Source organism: Panthera leo, chromosome C2 (genome assembly GCF_018350215.1).
Source record: "Panthera leo isolate Ple1 chromosome C2, P.leo_Ple1_pat1.1, whole genome shotgun sequence".
In the NCBI taxonomy this organism is placed as follows: domain Eukaryota; kingdom Metazoa; phylum Chordata; class Mammalia; order Carnivora; family Felidae; genus Panthera; species Panthera leo.
This window is the reverse complement of record NC_056687.1, coordinates 72,422,905-72,442,285: the sequence shown is the minus strand read 5'-3', so window position 1 is coordinate 72,442,285 and position 19,381 is coordinate 72,422,905. Positions and strand designations below refer to the sequence as shown.

Sequence of the window (19,381 nt, the reverse complement as noted above, 5' to 3'; positions counted from 1 at the left end):
ACTGAGTAGCATAAGTGACAGGTAAAGAATAGTAGATGGAATGTCTGTGAGACTCCGAAAGGAAAGGAGAATGAGTGTCTTTGTTGCTTGGGGCCTGGGGTTTATATTGTAAAGGGGTCCAGGATATGTGTTCCTTCAGGAATCCAGCGGAGGGTCTAATCAGAGGCAAATGTCAGGTGAGTAATAGGTTTTGTTTTATAAATCATGAAAGGTAGAGGGTATTTATGCTAGCTAGTGTCAGCCAAGGCTTTTTAAAAGCTAACATCCCGGAACGTGTTTGGGATCTGACTCTTCTTAGGTGTTATCAGGTGTTTGGGGGGGCCTAGGACAAAACCCAGAGAATGGTGAACTTTCTTGTTTCCTCCTTGGAGTGGGAACTTAGTGTCTCTGGTTTTTACTCAGGTGCAAAATATCGAACACGAGTAAATGGGGGCTCCAGTAGAAAAACAGCAGAAATGGAACCTTTCTAAAATGTAGTTCCTTCAGCTTCTCTATCTCAATAGGAGACATTTATTCCTTTCATATCTTACATTAGGTTATATTTTCTCATGTCCAATTTCCATCTGTTTCTCTTCCTTTAATGGTTATCCTAGAAATTTTAATACACATTTTTTAAAAATTTTTTTTTTTAACGTTTATTTATTTTTGAGACAGGGAGAGACAGAGCATGAACGGGGGAGGGTCAGAGAGAGAGAGAGACACAGAATCTGAAACAGGCTCCAGGCTCTGAGCAGTCAGCACAGAGCCGGACGCGGGGCTCGAACTCACATACCGCGAGATCGTGACCTGAGCCAAAGTCGGACGCCCAACCGACTGAGCCACCCAGGCGCCCCTTAATACACATTTTTAACTTACAAAAATCTCAAGTCAAGAAATCTCTTCTATCCTCATTCTGAATAACATAACTTTAGAACACTTGAATTGGAAGCACTGTGTCCTGCTTTATATGCTGTTCTTGTCAGTCTATGCCTAGTTTCTGTTGCCTGAATTAATATAACCTATTACTTTAGTCAAAAAATTCTCCCAGGTAGGTATAATTCTTTGTTTCTGATATTTTGAATATCTGGTCATTCTGATTGTTATAAACTATGCAAAGCCAGTTTGCACACACTCAACTCCTCAGTCTTGGTAAGTGTTTTGGTAGTTACTTCTGTATATATGCAGATTCTGATAGAGGCATGGGCAGTGAGCGTCCCACCCCCTTTTTAAAAGTTAAATATAAACAAACTGATGAACATTAAAGAATACGTGGAAAGCCCTCACAGTTGACCCTGGGCATTGCTAAACTAAATGTAAGATTGAGTGCACCTATAGCTAGTAGAGGACTAGCAGAAGTGAACTTTCTCATTGTTGTGTAAATTTTTGAAAACTTTTAAATAAAGTTGATTATATGATTTTGGAAAAATATCACCTGCTAGAATATTAGTTTTGATTATTAAATAATACACATTTAACATTTATTAAACATCTATGTTAGTAACTGTTAGATTTCAGTGATTAGTATTTTTTATGGAGAGATATAACAATATATAACATGAGAAAATAAAGAGAAAAATTAAATGTTTGGAGGTGTCTGAAAAAAGAAAGTTGACTTTGGATAAAGTGTTGAAGGGTGTGCACAAGATGCCAATTCAGAGGAGAAGGCAGTTACTGGGGAAAATAAGTACAGTAGCAGGGTGATAATCAGGGTAAAAATACAGGAAGGTTCATGATACTGTAGCTTAGGGAACTTATTCGGAAATGAGTGTAAGGTGTGAAGGGCCTCAATCCAGAGCTGATGAGTGGCCTTATGAGGGGTTTGCCACCATAACATGTGCTATGAAATAATCTATTAGGTTCTTGCAGTGCTGGTGCTGATTCTTATTACTGAAATAATGAATGAAATAAGATAGTGATTGAAAGTTACTTTATTCAGGCCTTATTTAACCTGAAGGTAATTATGATTTAAGACTCTGAAAGGGAAACTTTCTTGCCAGTCCTGGGCAGTTTGAAGGAAGAAATTGTCAGTATAATGGTGAAAATGGAAGAAAAAGACATAGTGGATAAATTTTTGTGGTGTATAAGAATCTTTTTAAAAAGCTTACATTTTAAACAGTTATAAATATAATAGTATATCATAATAAGAACAGTGTCAAGATTCCTAAAACAGAAAATGAGCTGAGAATTAGGAAAAATGGTAAACAGTAAATTGAATAAATAAAAGTCCAGCCTGTTTCAAAATATATTTAAGTCAGGATGAAGTGACAAGGAGGGCAGTAGGTACATGGAGGCAGCTTGGTATGGGATGTTGCACTGATCACTGAGGGAATTATATTTGGCTTTGTTGTCAATGACGAGGAAACTTATGTTCAAATCAATATGTGCAAAAGTAAACATAGTTAAGCAGGACTTGAAATTGAAGATAGAACAGTGTGTTAGCAGGTAATTATTTTAAATAAGTATATCTCCTAGCCTGGATACATTTCATCCAGTAGTACTGAGAACAGTATCAAATGAAATCACTAGCAGTAGTTGGTAGTTTTTCCAATGTGAGAAGTGAGGGTAACAGAAAAGATAGTCATAAGCAAATATATGCCTATTAAACTAGTACAGGAATAGAATCTTTCCCATTTTGAGTATATTATGCATACCTTTTGAAATGAGTTTTGTTTTCACATCTCTGGAATATATTAAAATGTTGTTGAATTTTATCTTCTCTTTTTTGGATGGCCCTGATGTATTAAGGTAAGCTTATGGTTTGCATACAGTTTGACCACAAGATGGTGCTCAGACAGAAGGTATTGGTATATGATCAGAGTTTTTCTAAGCAAATAATCCATCTGTGTCATCAGTCTTCTCAGCTTAGTCTTGTCCTAGAAGAAAACATAGGCAGTAATCTCCTTGACATAGGTCTCAGTGATGATTTTTTGAAAATGACACCATAAGCAAAAGAAACAAAAGCAAAAATAAACTAAATGGGATTATATCAAGCTAAAAAGCTTTCTGCTCAGCAAAGGAAGCCATGCCACCAAGATGAAAAGGCATACTACTGAATGGGAGAAAATAATGGCAAATCATGGATAATTAATGGATAAGGAGCCATATCCAAAATACGTAAGGAACTCCTACAACTCAATAGCAAAAAAAAAAAAAAAAAAACAAAAAAAAAAACTGATTAAAAAATGCCAGAAGATCTGAATATTCATTTTTTCCGAAGAAGACCTTGGATAACCCACAGGTACATGAAAACATAGATACCCAACATCATTAATCATCAGGGAAATGCAAGTCAAAACCAGAGTGAGATATTACCTCACACCTTTTAGAATGACTGTTAACAAAAGGACAAGAAATAATAAGTGTTGGCAAGAAACCCTCATGTACTGTTGGTGGGAATGCAAATTGGTAAAACCATTATAGAAAATAGTATGGAAGTTCATCAGAAAATTAAAAATAAAACTACCATATGATTCAGCAGATCTGCTTCTGTGTATTTATTTGAAGAAAATGAAAACACTAATTCAAAAAGATACATGCACCCCCATGTTCATTGCAGCATTATTTATAGTAGCCAAGATATGGAAACAACCTAAGTATCCATCAGTGGAAGAGTGGTTGAAGAAAACATGGTACATGTGGTCAAAGAGAATGAAATTTTGCCTTTTGTGACAACATGGTTTGACTTTGAGGGCACTATGCTAATAAGTCAGAGAAAGACAAAAACCAGTGATCTCTGTTATAATATGGACAAAAGATTGGTGGTTATAAGACACAGGGAAATGGGAGAAGTAGGTGAACTGTGTGTTTTTTGTTCTGTTTAAAAAATTATTTAAAGTCTTCTCTTAGTACAGTTGTACATTTTGAAATTTAATAGGCCAGATCATAAAGATAAAAGTGTAAGGAAAATACCTATTACGTAGCATTTACAGTATATTAGCTTTGCAGTTACTTAGTAATTTATTTATTTATTTAGTATTTTAGAGTTTTAATATTGTTTTTCCTCTCAACCTCTTACATTTTTTACTGAGATTATTTAATCCTTGCTTTTGTTACTATACCTGAAGACTTGTGAGTTTATTTTTTGAACTTGGAATGGTGAGCAAATTGAGGGCCTACTTATTCAGTATATATTTCTGAATGGTCCTTACTTTCATTTCATGTTATGAAATAAATTTCTCACAGTCATAAGTTTTTCAAAATCATATTTTAGGTTATGTAATAATCCGCTAAGTGGATATATTCAGTTTACTTAAGATTTATTGTTTAGAGTTCTATTATAGTTAATATTATCATCATTTTTTGACTAAAAGTAAACTACAGAAAAAAGAATGTTAAAATCATATTTAAATGTTAATAGTTATTCAGTGATTTTGACATTGTGTATTTTTTTAATTCATTATTTTAAATAGACTTTCCAGGTTCCCTAATGATTGCTTAAATTTTGTTTTAATGGAATAGAGTTTATTTTCAACTCTGCTATATGAGTAGGGCTATTCTAAAGCAGAAATCAGTGAGGAATTGGTCACCTTTGATCTCCCAATCAAATCCTATGAAATCAGTTGTGATTTAGGTACACATAGGTTTTGTATGCATGTATTGACTACTGGGCAATGGATGAGATGATCCTAGATTTTTGTAGCTTAGATAACAGGTCAGTTTCATAAAGAAGCCCTTCCAAATCTCATAGTTGCTTTGTTAATATCAATGGATTTGAAAATCCATGCATTGAAAAGTACTTTTCCCAGTACTTAAAGGATATATGAGATGGAATGTGTGACCTATCACCTTTAGATTATTTTTGAGCTGTTTGGCTCCCTAGGATAGGAATTCTATGTACATAAATGGCTTACTGTTCATTGTTTGTATTATAATTGTTTGCACTGTAAGTAGGAAATTTGCATTAAGCATTTGTGTACAAAATCCTATCCAGCGGTGCCTGGGTGGCTCAGTCAGTTAAGCGTCCAACTCTTGATTTCGCCTCAGGTCATGATTTCATGTTTCATGAGTTCAAGCCACTCATCGGGCTTTGTGCTGACAGTGCAGAGCCTGCTTGGGATTCTCTCTCTCTCTCTCTCTCTCTCTCTCTCTCTCTCTCTCTCCCTCTCTCTCTCTCTCTCTCCCTCTCTTACCACCTCTCCCCTGTTCTTGCGTGAGTGCACGTGTTTTCTCTCTCTCTCAAAATAAATAAATAAACTTAAAATCCTTATCCATGCCAATCCAGAATAACAGAATCTACATCAATTCTAGTGCTTCCCTCCCCATCTCAGGTTTTTATCAGACCTGGATCATCATGGCACATAATTTAGGGCCAAACCAATTACTGGAGCATTCGTTGAAATCATACTAACTAGTTGTTTATTAAGTACCTGGTCAATATTACTACTATTTTTTTGTTATTTTTCTGGTTTTTTTCTTAAGGAAGTTTTACTTTTTTCCTACACTTAGTTCTCTGTTTACTCTTAGTGTTTTCCTCTCTTCCCCTACCCCCAAATGGTTAGAACCATTCTGTCTAGGGCCACAAAATTGCCAGCTACTATCTGCAGAGTCCTTGGGAAGAAGACCAGACTTTGTGCTATAATCTCTATCACAAAGCATCTTAAGTCTCAAAAGTCCCACATGAGTCTCAACCCTTATTGGGCATGTATCTGTATTTTTGGAGATGGAATTGTAGAGTATTAGTATCTTTGCTTGCTGAATTAGGGTTTGCAATGGATCTGGAGGTTATAGTTTGCCAATACTACTTTCCATTAGGCTTCATTTAGTTGGTGCTGGTAAGCACACAGTAAGCAAGATTTTGTCAGTCCACATCTGAAAAAGTGTATGGCTGAGGTTAGGACTTGTGATGAGTTTATAGCAACCTAAAAATTAAATTACTCTATCATTAGTATATTATCAAGCAGTACTTTTATTCATCTATTGTTTTTAAATGACCACATATTACATACTAATATAGCAGTGTTAGAAGGACAGACTTAGGAACCTGTGGTTCTCAAACTTCAGGTTGCTTAAAAGTCACTTAGGGGGCTTTTGGAGCCTCGGTCTCTTGCCTCATATTTACTGGTTGTAAGAATGGGTGTTGTGTCAGTGACACAGGCCGGGAAGCTGAGGTTCACAGAAGTACAGCGGCTGGCCCAGGATTGGTCAAATGAATTAGGGCAAAATTAAAACTAGACATGAGGAAACTGAAGCTCAGAGAGGTTAAGTCACTTGGCCGAGGTCAAACAGCTAGTAAGTGGTGGAGCCAAGATTCAAACCCAGGTCTGTCTGATTCCCACAAGGAAGAGCTATTTCCCTGCTACCTTCTACTCCATCCCATCACCTAATCAAACTAACCGAATAACTAAAACCAAATACATCTGAAAGCTGGATTCACCTGGCCCTTTACCTCAGTCTAGGAGCTATATCCACCTTGTTTTCCTCACTCCCTCACTCTTCCCCTGTGTGACTGAGACACTGTGGTTTAATCTGGGTTGACCCTGCCTGGAGGAGACAGAGCTGCAGCAGCAAGAACAACAGCATCAGGCCTGGCTCCAGAGCATTGCAGAGAAAGACAATCTGGTACCTATCAGCAAGCCGGCCTCAGAGCACTATGACGACGAGGAAGAGGAGGATGAAGATGAGGAGGGTAGTGAAGAGGACTCAGAGGTTGATGAGGACATGCAGGACATGGATGAGATGAGTCACCATGATGATGGAGAGGTCAGTGAGGTGGACATAGAAGGCAATGAACAGGATCAGGACCAGTGGATGATCTAGGTAGACCAGGCAGGGTGGCCTCAGGGAAATTCCAGGCCATGCCAATTTACCCTGCACCCCCTGCAGAACCAGCTGATTGCCCCAGTGCCTGAAAGCTCACCCTTGGGTATCTCTTCAGCTGCTGCCAAGAACTGGTTGGTCTCCTTGGCCCCTCCTAGGCCATCACTTTGCCCTTGAATCTCCAGAGCCTGAGCCCACCCCACCTTTCTGCCCATTACTTCACCCCTTGGTTGCTGAGTATAGTCTCTTTCTAACTCCCATTAATAAAGACACAGGGGGGCGCCTGGGTGGCTCGGTCGGTTAAGCATCCGACTTCGGCTCAGGTCATGATCTCACGGTCTGTGAGTTTGAGCCCCGCGTCGGGCTCTGTGCTGACCGCTCAGAGCCTGGAGCCTGTTTCAGATTCTGTGTCTCCCTCTCTCTCTGCCCCTCCCCTGTTCATGCTCTGTCTCTCTCTGTCTCAAAAATAAATAAACGTTTAAAAAAAAAAAAAAGACACAGGATTGATTTAAAAAAAAAAGTCACTTAGGGGGCTTTTTTAAAATGAAAATTTCCATATCCCTCTTACCCCAAAAAATTCTGGTGGGGAGGGGATACCAGTCGGCATTTTTAACCAGCATCCTAGTTGATTCTGAGGTGGACTACTCTGTTGAGAAAGAGACCTGGTGGGGCGGCGCCTGGGTGGCTCAGTCTGTTGAGTGTCCGACTTTGGCTCAGGTCATGATCTCACTGTGTGTGAGTTCAAGCCCCGCGTCGGGCTCCGTGCTGACAGCTCAGAGCCTGCTTCAGATTCTGTGTCTCCCTCTCTCTCTGCCCCTCCCCTGCTCATGCTCTGTCTGTCTCTGTCAAAGATAAATAAGCATTAAAAGAAATTAAAAAAAGAAAGAAAGAGACCTAGTATTAGATGTTAGAAAATGACTATTTAGGGGCACCTGGGTAGCTCAGTCAGTTAAGCCACTCTTGATTTTCAGTTCAGGCTGTGATCCCAGGCTCGTGGGATCTAACCTTAGCGTTAGTCTCCATGCTTAGCATGGAGCCTGCTTAAGATATTCTCCCTTCCTCCCTCCCTGTCTGTCTGTCTGTCTGTCTCTTCCCCCCCCCCCCATTCCACCCTAAAAATTTTTTAGAAAAAAGGAAAATGACTACTTAGGAATCAGACAATGTTATTTAGTGAACCAGAGTATTATTTATGTAGTGTTGGATAAAACATGCTTCACTGGTTATAAAACAAAAAATTTACTTTTAGTTTTTTTGCATTTTTAAAAATTCATAACTTTTTAATCAGTGTTTATGATACATAAGCGAGGTTAGGCTAATCATTTAACAGTTTATTTTTTAACACAAAAATTCCAGAAGCCACATATTTATTTTGCTAATTAATTTGGTTCTATCTCCAGACTCAATTATCAAAGCATTAAGAGCCAATACATTACATAAAATAATCATGCCACATTACAAATGGAGTTTTCTCTATCATTATTAGATGCTTAGAGTTGAATGTAGACAGTACCTTTAAAAAACTTAGAATCTAATTAAGGTGAGCTCCTTCCTGATGTGGAAATTTATGTGAATGACAGAGTCTCCTTTAGTAAAATTATTTAAACAATCAGAACTGTTGGCAAGAGAATCCTTTTGTATTTTAAATTCAGTTCATACTTACAATTTGAGCAGTGAAGATGCCATTGGATTTTACTACAGACTGAGATTGAAACTTGCTAATCCAGGGTTTCTCCACCCTGTGCATTAAATCAGGCAGCCCCAAAGGGTCTTGGTAGTCCAGTGTTTATAACATCCTTCTTTACCTGCTAATTGACCTCACTTCCTGGATTTCATTCCGTCTAGTTATCAGCTAACAAAAGAACAGCTTTTGGTTCCTGCAGACGCTGGTGAAAAAATAATCATGAGAAAGACATCAACCTTATGCCGTCTTTTTTGTCTGCAAATATAAACTCAGCCATCATACAACTAACAGGTACAGAGGAAAGATACAAGCTCTTTCATGGGAAGAAATTACAGAGAAAATGAGCATCATTTCTCAAGGTTTTTATTTTCCCTGATCTCCAAGTGATGCTGCTGTAATTCTAGCTGCAGTTTTTACCGATCATTCACCACTCAGCAGCTGGTAGAGAAGTAAGACTGCTTGGCAACCACCTGCAGGGCTGCAGAGATGAATTACATTTTCGGGAACAACACACTTCTATACTCTCGCGCCAGTCGAGGAGGCAATACTAGCTCTAGCCATGGCTCAGTAGGCCCAAAGCAGAAACACTGGGCAAAAAAGGGTTCATCAGATGAACTGCAAGCAGAGCCAGAACCTTCACGCTGGCAGCAGATAGTTGCATTTTTCACTCGAAGACACAGCTTTATTGACTGCATCTCGGTAGCCACCAGCTCCACCCAGGTAACATACCACTTGTTGAAATTATTTTCAGTATATTTCGATTTACGTTTACTTTGCAAATGTGTTAGTATAAATTTCTTGTTATTAAAAATATAGTCTTCTGCACTGAAACCTTGGATACGCAGAAATGTATGTTTTCAGTCCATCTATGTAGGTCTTTAGCATGAAAGAGGAAACAAAAAATATGTTCTCTTTTGCTCTTATGTAATACCAAACAAAACAGTCTCTGATTCTGTTGAGGGACTTCTCTAAAAATACAAACCATTGATACATAAATTAAAATGTAAATTAATAATGCTTGTCTCCTTATTTTTAGACTTAAATCCTGTAAACTATGATGTCTAACCAAAGAAAATACCCGTTTGTTTAGCTTTTGTATGTCATAAGATAAGCTGGGGAGATTGTTATGGTACAGAAACAGAAGATAATTTGAAATATTTTTATTTTCTAGTGTTTTGAGAATAAATGGAGTAGTTGGCTATTGCTATATATACTTATATCTTAAAAAGTTATATTAAATTATGGTTTATTCAAATAACTTAATGAATTAAATATGTATTTGTATAAATATACATTCTATAATATACATTATATAAATATACATTATCTAGGGTTAATTTAAAAGCATTAAACTTGTGAAATTACACAATTGTAGGAATATTTTTTCAAATAGTCAATTGACAATTTTTAAAGAGATGACCAAGCACTAAAAATCTTCCAAATTAAAAAAAAAAAAAAAACAACACATAAAACCAAATCTTTTTGAGGAAATGAGTTTTGAAAATAGTGGGAAAATAGAAAATTAATAATAATTTAGGTGAAATATTTATTTGGCATTAAAGGAGGTTGAGAGCTATTCATATTTTAAAATATTTTAATAGATACTCATTCAACTTTAGTAAAAATGAAAAGATAAGAAATAGTCATATAAAAATAAGGAGAATGCTTTTGTCATTTGACATCAGTAATACTTAATAAAATTCATACACATATCCCAGTGCTTTTTTAAAATACATTTCTTTAAAGCCATCTCTTTTTTTATTAGAAGCAGCACAATAAATATAAACTGTCAACAGCTTCTTTGTTGCTTTTGATTACTTGAATTGTCTTTCAGTAGTTTTAATTTTAAAATAATTTCATATTCTTACATGATAAATTGTACTTATTTTGCTTACATGTGTGAAAGAAATGGAATTACTGGATTAGGGAGTCATAATTGTTTTTATGTAGGTACTGATATTAGTTATAATCAAAACTTCTTCAGAGGCAACAATATGATTTAACTCTTAGGTTGACTACTGCCCAAAGAATTTAACTAACTTGATTTTTACTACAGTTGCACATACCAAAAAGAGATGCAAAGACTAAGGCTTGGTGTTGTTATTCATTATAGATTAATCTTAAATGAATATTTTTTCCATTGTCAGTAAAAAAAGATAGACTTAAAACTTACATGTAGTTTATATAAATAAACAGTACTGTATATGTATACATACACATACATGCTACTACGGATACATAATTCATCTTATTAGGGGCATACAAATGAAAAGACAAGCAAAATAGTTCACATATAAAACTATTGAAACCACAGAATTATATTACAGTTACTTAGGAGTTGGAGAAAAAGTTGCTATTGCACTAAAATAGAAATAAGTACAATAGTTTTCAATAAAAACACTATTTGCAATTAATCCTACAAAGCCATTTAAAATTTTATTTTTCTCCCATTTGTTTCAGGTCATTTGTGTATACTGATACATGACTTAGTTTTTATGTCTTTCACATCTCTTTTTGTTACTTTTTCGTTATCTTTGTATTTCATCTCTAGAAATGTAGACATGAGGTCAGAGGTTTTAGCTTTTATTTCTCCTGCTCTAGCATGCCATCATATCATTTTTCATTCTATGGGTTTTTCTAACTGATGAGTTAGGTGTTTTGTGTATCCAAGTCTTTTCTTATAACTCACTGGAATTCATTTTACTGGATAAAATACAATAGGACTGAGATAGAACGTTAGACATATTTTGGTCTTGGTTGATGCTAGAATACATTTTTCTGTTTCATCTACTGACCCATGGCTTGCAGTTTTATTTTGTAGCACCAGAAGGATTTACATATTGTTATAAGCAAAGTAGATTAATGAAATTTCATAATATATTGAGCATATGCTACATCTTTGAAGATAGTACATGATAGTGTTTTGTTCTGCAACTGATAAATAATAGCACTGATTACCAGGTCTCCTGTTTCACTGTTGTTAGAAATATTTTTTCTAAGATTTGATAGCAAGATTAACTTTGAATCTAATTCCTTATAACTATGCAGCATGATACTTTTAGCAGTTTGGAGAGTTGCTATTAAATGAAGTTTTATTAATTTGAAAGTCATTACTCTGATTTAATATCCCCCCAAATATCCTCTATAAATAAAAAGAAAATTTATTTACTTTAAAAATTCATTTAAATTGCTTGTGTGATGGAAATACTCACGTTAATAACTCAGATTATATGCCAGGTTCTACTGTAATATCTGGAACTTAGTATGAAGTCATTAATGTCTTTTTAAATGATAAGGAAGCTAAGTGGTTATAAACTTTGGCAAGACCCCCAGCTTCTAGGATAGGGCATGGCATATATTTGGTGCTCCATGAATGTTTATGGAATTATTTTCCATTTCAGTTACCGAGAACCTTTTTAGTTTGTGGCCTTCCAGAATACAGCACCTAATCCAAAACCTCCTGGGTACCTATTTTTATTTTCCTTCCCTCACAAGTGCCTTTAGTTCTTCACAGTAGCCTATTTCTTTCTGTACTTCCCTTTTCTTCCCTTCCATTCTTAGTATTTCCTTGAAGCCACACAAATCCCCCATGTGCCTGATTTCCTCACCCCTTTGAATCTCTACCCAATGATGATAACTATACAGCTTACAAACTATTTCTCATTTTTGTCATTTGATTATATCCCGGAAGTTTACATTGGATTTGTTTTGTTTTAATGTTAAATTAAGATGAGTTTCTAATTATTTTACTCTGGTTTAAGTTTTTTCTATTTTGTGCTTCATTCTACTTAAGTTCTTAATTTTGAATAATACAGAAAAACAGTGCTTCGAGCGTTCATTTCCTTACCTCAGAATTCCCTCTATTCTTCCTGTTAGGATCACTTAATGCCAACCTTCCCCGACTTATATAGTGCACTCAGCTCACTTCCAGTCTAGGACCAATTTATATATTTATGAGGGTTTTAAAGAACTCCAGCACAGTATTTCTAGTCTTTGCTATACTTGATTAGCTCCTAGGTAAAAAGTTTTGCCTACTGGGTGATACTAGTGCTTATTAATGAGTATAATAGTTATATAAACTTTGAACAGCTGTGAAGTCGTAGGTCACTTTGAATGTGTGTTTAGCAACTGTTCCTATATTTTGGACTACTTGAAAATCCCTAACATGGATCAGTGTAAATAATCAAACAGGATTCCACCCTCCCCCAGACAAATGACATGCCTAATGAAGCAGAAAACAACACAGTTCTTTTCTTGGGAGTGAATGGAACAGACATGATGACTTGTCATAACTGAAGAAGAACAATAAAATTTTAATAAGAGTTGAATAGTCTACTTTTTAAGAGGAAAAATCCTGTCCTACATTAACATACAGGAAAACACTTTTCAGATACCCATGTGGGAAAATATATAGACTAATTTGTATTAAAAGAGTATTATTTGTCCTAAGCAGATGCATTCTAGATTATAAAAGGCTTAATTTGTAGAGTTGTGCATTGGATATATTGTCCAAAAAATGAAGATAATATTATCAGCCTCATTAAGTTAATTGTTATTAAGTGATTTAATATATGTATCATACTTAGTGCCTAGTAGCTATTATTTTATTATATTATTATATTGCTTAACTTTGATAATCCATGGACAAATTCACATGTAGGTAATTAGGAGTTACAGCACCTAGAGTAGTGCATTTTTTATTCATTCAGTAAATAGTGTTGATGGAATAAGTTAGCTGTAAGTACAAGCCATGCACTTTTTTAAGAACCCCAGACCTCAACATCTTTAACTGTAGGATGTAAGGAAGGGGCCCCAAAGAGCACCTCAGCTCTTGGGTGAGACCACCAACTCCTTTACTTTGCCTTTCCCAGCATTCCCTTAGATTGCCAAACCAGTCACAAATAAACAACTAAATTTAATTGATTATTCATTCACCTTTCCCAAGCTTTCCTAAGCATACCTTCAGAACTAATTTTCTACCCTATATCCCTTTTGAACTTACTCACCACAAAAAATACAAATATTCCTGATCATTCTCATTCATTTTCTTATCTCTGAGTGATTCAGGTATATCTCTAATCTGTTTTAAACTCCCCATTTCTCTCTACCCTCCCAAGCCCTTTTAGTCTGCCCTTTAGAACTCCCAATTTGTCATCAGCAAAATTTCCTTTACCCTACAGCTCTTCTCTGTTGGTTCATCTCACCCTTTTTTCACTCATAGACGCCTGGCATTCCTCTGAGGATACTGGGTTGTTTTTTTTCTATAGTTCTCTGGAAAAGTGGAGCTTTTATCTGTCACATCTCATGCACCATGGGACCAGCAAGTGGAGTTGATGTCTTCCTTGCTTCCATTGTGCTTCCAATGTGCTTCCATTGATATTTATGGATGGTTGTACCTCCTCTCTCTTTGAAAAAAAAATGTAGGTGCCATCAGACAGTATTTTCTGCTTCCCCTCCTTTTCTAGTCATCTACATTTCTCTCAGTCACTCCCACTCATTAATGATTTGAACAACTGGTTTACTGTCTTTTCTTGCCCACTAATCCTGTAATTTTTCTAAGTGAGTTTCAGTATCCTTGTGTAATTTATCCAAAATCTTGACTTCTCAATTCTTTGATCTCCTTACCTCCAAGAATCTTGTTTTTTCTTTCACTTGAGTGACACACTGAAATAGTTATATTTAGGACCTCAGTACCATCGACTGTAGCACTTACAAAATCTCAGTTGCAAGCATTTCAGACTATCTGACTAGCACTTTCTTTTTAGCTCACTTCCCCTACTACAATGATTTTCTTTTTTTATCTTCTGAAGACCTTCGGCTCAACTTTTTATTATCTATCACTCCTTTCATGCTCTAACTTCTCTCCTTGTCTTGTTCATTTTCCTTGGTCCATGACTATAAATACTGCCTTTCATTATCTCAACTTTCTTGCCCCTCTGTCACTTCATTGATAAGATTCAACCTTTGTTCATTGCAACTCTGCCTCCTTCACACTGGCTCCAAAGCTGCACATTAAATTTCCAATACCCATTTCCTGGCCCTCATTTTTAGTTGATGGTCTTACTCTGTATGCTGGGCCTGTTAAAATAAATGATCTATCTGTGTTCTTAAAGCTCATCCTTTACTTCTGCTCTGTATCTTAGTCCCTTTAACTATTATTTAGGGACTTCTGAAATTCTCTGTTCTTCACTACATTATCTGTCTTTCCCCCTATACTGAATTTTCTCATCAGCATATGTGCCTCTTATAATACCTCTCATTAAAACAACCAACCAGGGGCGCCCAGGTGGCTCAGTTGGGTATGCATCCGACTTCAGCTCAGGTCACGATCTCATGGTTTGTGGGTTTGAGCCCCGCGTCAGGCTCTGTGCTGACAGCTTGGAGCCTGGAGCTTGCTTCAGATTCTGTGTCTCCCTCTGTCTCTGCCCCTCTCCTGCTCGTGCTCTCTCTCTGTTTCTCAAAAATAAACAAACGTTAAAAAAAAATTTTTTTTTGAAAACAACCAACCAGAAACTCTCTTTTGGAGAAGGTTTTCAAATCCAGTGATCAGTTCACAGTTTTTGTTTTACTTGAAACCATAACAGCTTTTACACAATTGACTATTCCCTCCTTTAAATTCTTTTCTCATTTGACTTTTGAACACCACCCTTCTGATACTCTCCCAACCTCATTTTCTTTGGCAGTATCTTCCTCCTCTTCCTACTGCTAACCAAGTGCCTGGGGACTCAGTCCTTGAACTTCTCTCTTTTTATATTCACATTTCAGGTGATCTCATCCAGTCTTGTGCCTTTAAATAACATCAGTATTTGTTTTAGCCCACAGCGAATCCTTGTACATTAGACTTGTACATCTTCTTACTCAGTATCTCTACTTGAATTAAGTTTCTGAAGGCTAACAAGTCAAAAACAATCTCTAGTTTTATTGTTCTCCCCATCTTCTTTCATCATCACCCACTGAGATGCTGGAGACAGAAACTCTAATCATTTTCTATTATTTTTTTCCTTTGGTCCATGTTCGGTCTAACAACAAATCCTATTGGCTCTATGTCCAGGTTATATTTATGATCTGACCCCTTTTTGCCATTTCTAAAACTACTAAATTCAAATTATTTTTTTCCTGAACTACAGCAGTAGTCCTCTAACTGGTTCCCCATCTTCATTCTTTGGAGAATAAACTGTTAAGAGCAACAGTCTGTTCACTCATCAACCAGCATCCTCGTTTCAGAGTGTCAATACCTTGTTTTTAACCCTTCCATGGCTTTCAATCCAATTTATAATAAAAGCCTAAATCCTTATTTACCATGGACCAAAAGTCCATGACAGTACCTCCAATCCTACTTCATACTGCTCCCTCACTTATTCTACTGGGTATACTGGCCTTGTTCCTGTTCCTCAAATATATCAAATGAGGCCATCTCAGAGCCTTTATCTTGATGTTCTCTTCTCTCTGCCTGTAACGTTCTTTCTCCTAGATATTCTCATGGTTTATTCCCTCACAACCTTCAGATATCTGCTTATCTATTGCCTTCTCACAGGGCCTTCCAAGATTCTTATCCAAGGTTGCAGGTACTCATTCACTCCAGACATTATTCTCTCTTCTTACCTTTAAAATTTTTTTTTCTTTGTAGCGTTTAATACTACCTGTTTCTTTTTTACTGTAAATTTTTCATTTGTCTGAATTCTCCCTTAGACCTTCTAGGAAACATATTACACTTTATCTAGTGTTATCCTGATCCTCTAGCTGATGATTCTCTTCTTAGTTACCCGTTTGGGAAGAAATACACAAGAGGAGGTGAGGCAGGGAGAGAAGAGGGAAACCATTCAATTTCCTTATAATTAGGAAGACTGTGTAACTCATCGATCAAACGGGAGTACTTTTGATGGAAAGAAAGAACTGTTAATAATTAAAGTGGGACAACAGGCATAAAAACAGACTTACCAGGCAAACAGAGGCATATGGTACATCATTTATAGCCATTTATCTGCTGGTTTTTCGCACCAGGCAGCAAGTTTAAATAGTCACACCAAGACATCTCCACCTTGGACCATTCTGGATTGGCCTAATCTTTCGAAATACATGTTTCACACATTTAGACTCGTGCCTAATGATAGTTGTATTTTGAGGTGATCAAATTTATATATTTTTCTTCATCTCTAAGGAATAAACTTGGTTACATTCAGTAATATACTGCCTTTATATTAAACTAGAACATGTAGAGAGTAGACAGTCCTCTTAAAATACTTTGGAAATGCGAACTCTGATAGGATAGTTTCTAGGAGAATAGTTAAGAATGGGTTAGGATAGGGGTACCTGGATGGCTCAGTCTGTTAAGCGTTGGACTTCAGCTCAGGTCATGATCTCACAGTTCATGGGTTTGAGCTCCGTGTTAGGCCCTGTGCTGACAGCTGAGAGCCTGGAGCCTGCTTCAGATTCTGTGTCTCCCTCTCTCTCTGCCCCTCCCCTGCCCACGCTCTGTCTCTTTCTCAAAAATAATAAACATTAAGAAAAAAATTTTAATAGGTTAAAATAAAAACTATTATACTGGTTGTGAGATGCTGCCTCTTGGCAAAGTTTAATTGCCCATTCAAAAGGTCATTAAGGAAAAAAAAAAAAACCAAAAGGTCATTAAGTCCAAATGGTAAGATTGATACCATGACTCAGATTTAGAAGTTAATTGTTCCCCTTTTCAACTGAAGAACGTTACGGAATTTCTTACAGGGAACCTATATGTACCCACTAAAAATTTGTTCAAGTGATGTTTAATACCCAGTCATTTGTACAATAGAAAACTTGAGAAAAGTATAGAGATGAAGATTAAACAAAAAATAGTTTACAATGGTTATAGAAGCCTTTAAAAGATACCAAATTTGACTAAACAGTCCAGCATTTGCACTCCTTGGTATTTATCTAAATGAGTTGAAGACTTATGTCCACGTGAAAACCTGCATACACATGTTTATAGCACCTTTATTTATAATTGCTAGAATTTGGAAGCAACCAAAATGTCCTTCAGTGGGTGAATGGATAAATAAACTGTGGTACATCCAGATAGAGGAATTTATTTAGCACTAAAAAGAAATGAAAAGACATGGAGGGACCTTAAATGCATTTTACCAAGTGAATGAAGCCAATCTGAAAAGGCTATATACCCTGTCCTTCAACTATTTGACTTTCTGGAAAAGGCAAAACTATGGAGACAGTACAAAGATTGGTGGTTGCCTAGGGTTAGGGAAGAGGTAAGGATGAAAAGGTAGAACAAAGAGAATTTTTGGAACAGTGATACTGTTCTGTATATTGGTAGATAGATGTCATGAATTTGCTAAAACCCATAGAATGTCCACTAAGAAGTGTCCACTAAGAGTGAACTGTGAACTTAGGGTAATTGTGATGTATCAATGTAGGTTCATCATTTGTACAAATGTACCACTCTGGTGGAAAATGTTGATAATGGGGAATTATGCATGTGTGTGGGCATAGGTTATATGGGAATTCTGTACTTTATGCTCGATTTTACTTTGAACCTAGAAACTGCTTTAAAAATTAAAGCCTGTTGGGGCTCCTGGGTGGCTCAATTGGTTAAGCATCTGACTTCGGCTCAGGTCAGGATCTTGTTCAAGCCCGGCTGAACTCTGAGCCTGGAGCCTGCTGCAGAGTCTGTGTCTACCCCCCTCTCTCTGCCTTTCCCCTGCTCACACTCTGTCTTTGTCTCTCTCAAAACTAAGCATAAAAAAAAAAAAAAAACCTTAATAAAAAATAAAGCCTATTAAAAATTAATATCTTAATGAATATTAGATTGGCTATAGCTTAAAGAACTAAATAAATGAAACTTGTTTATATAAGCTTTTTATAAATAGGTGTGTTGCATTCATCTTTGTAGCTTCTGTATAGTGTCACGATTGATTATTAGATAGCCCTTTTGTCAAGGACAAATAGGTAGAGAAATTTCACAAGCTGCAACTTACATGTTTTTAATATATTCAGACAATTTTTAAAGTTAACCTTTAAAATTATGTTTTACTAACAGTGCTAAAAAATTACGCACATGCTCAGGATAAGAGAGTCAGCCTTTCTAACATTTTTGCCCTATTTTCAAGCAGTGTTTGTTTTCATGAGATTTGTACTTCATACCTCTTATCACAACTTATCACAACTGTTTATTTCAGTAATCAGTTGGGTAATGATTCATTTAATATTAGCTGCTGAGTGCTTGCTTTTGGCAGCACACATACTAAAATTGGAACGATGCAGAGTACCACGGCCCCTGTACAAGGATGACACGCAAGTTCGTGAAGCTTCCATATTTTAAAAAAATAGTTTCAAACAGAGAGGAAGGCAAACCATAAGAAACTCTTAAATACAGAAAACAAACTGAGGTTTTGGTGGGGGGGTGAGAGGGGGGAAAATGGGTGATGAGGATTGAAGAGGGCATTTGTTGGGATGAGCACTGGGTGTTGTCTGTAAGTGATGAATCATGGGAATCTACTCCTGAAGCCAAGAGCACACTGTATACACTACGTTAGCTAATTTGACAGTAAATTATTTTTTTAAAAAAAAGAATATTTTGAAACAAAAGATAGAATCATAGGAGAGAGAGAGGAAAAAGAATTGGTTAATGGGCTGCAGGTACAAATAGATACAGGGATTGGGATATTTATTTTAATGCGAAGTTAAAGGGTGTAGAAAGAGGCTGCTTCATTTGATGTTTTATTTTGTTTTTTGGCCTTAGATTAGGAGATATTTCTGCCATCTTCACACTGTTTCTTTTCACCAGTGAGGCCTTTTCTCCTCCTTTCTATTCTTTTAAGATAAAGCATCTCTATAAATGTTTCTTGATTCCATAATTAAAATTATTCTCTCCTTACATTGTAAACTTTTTTCCTTTCTTATAGTACGGTAGAATCTTGTGTTTATCTGATTTTTGTGCCCTAAAATATCTGACTCATCTAGGGGCGCCTGGGTAGCTCG

General features: G+C 36.4%; 1 protein-coding gene, 1 non-coding gene and 1 pseudogene across 11 annotated transcripts in view; all 3 read left to right on the top strand.

The window, feature by feature from the left end:
- Positions 1-19,381, top strand: part of DLG1 (discs large MAGUK scaffold protein 1) — a 272,972-nt gene that overhangs the window by 118,548 nt on the left and 135,043 nt on the right. For 2 of the 10 annotated variants that reach the window (XM_042955813.1, XM_042955812.1), the window contains exon 1: positions 8,086-9,136. The exons of the other annotated variants lie outside the window; for them this stretch is intronic. In XM_042955813.1, coding sequence (XP_042811747.1) covers positions 8,903-9,136 — 234 coding nt within the window. In that variant the 5' untranslated portion in view covers positions 8,086-8,902. Of the gene's footprint in view, positions 1-8,085; positions 9,137-19,381 lie in introns of those variants that run through there. 10 annotated transcript variants of the gene reach the window in all.
- Positions 6,340-7,051, top strand: LOC122230358 (annotated as a pseudogene).
- LOC122198992 lies at positions 18,620-18,722 on the top strand. The gene has a single exon (XR_006193275.1). It is a non-coding gene; the product is annotated as a U6 spliceosomal RNA (small nuclear RNA).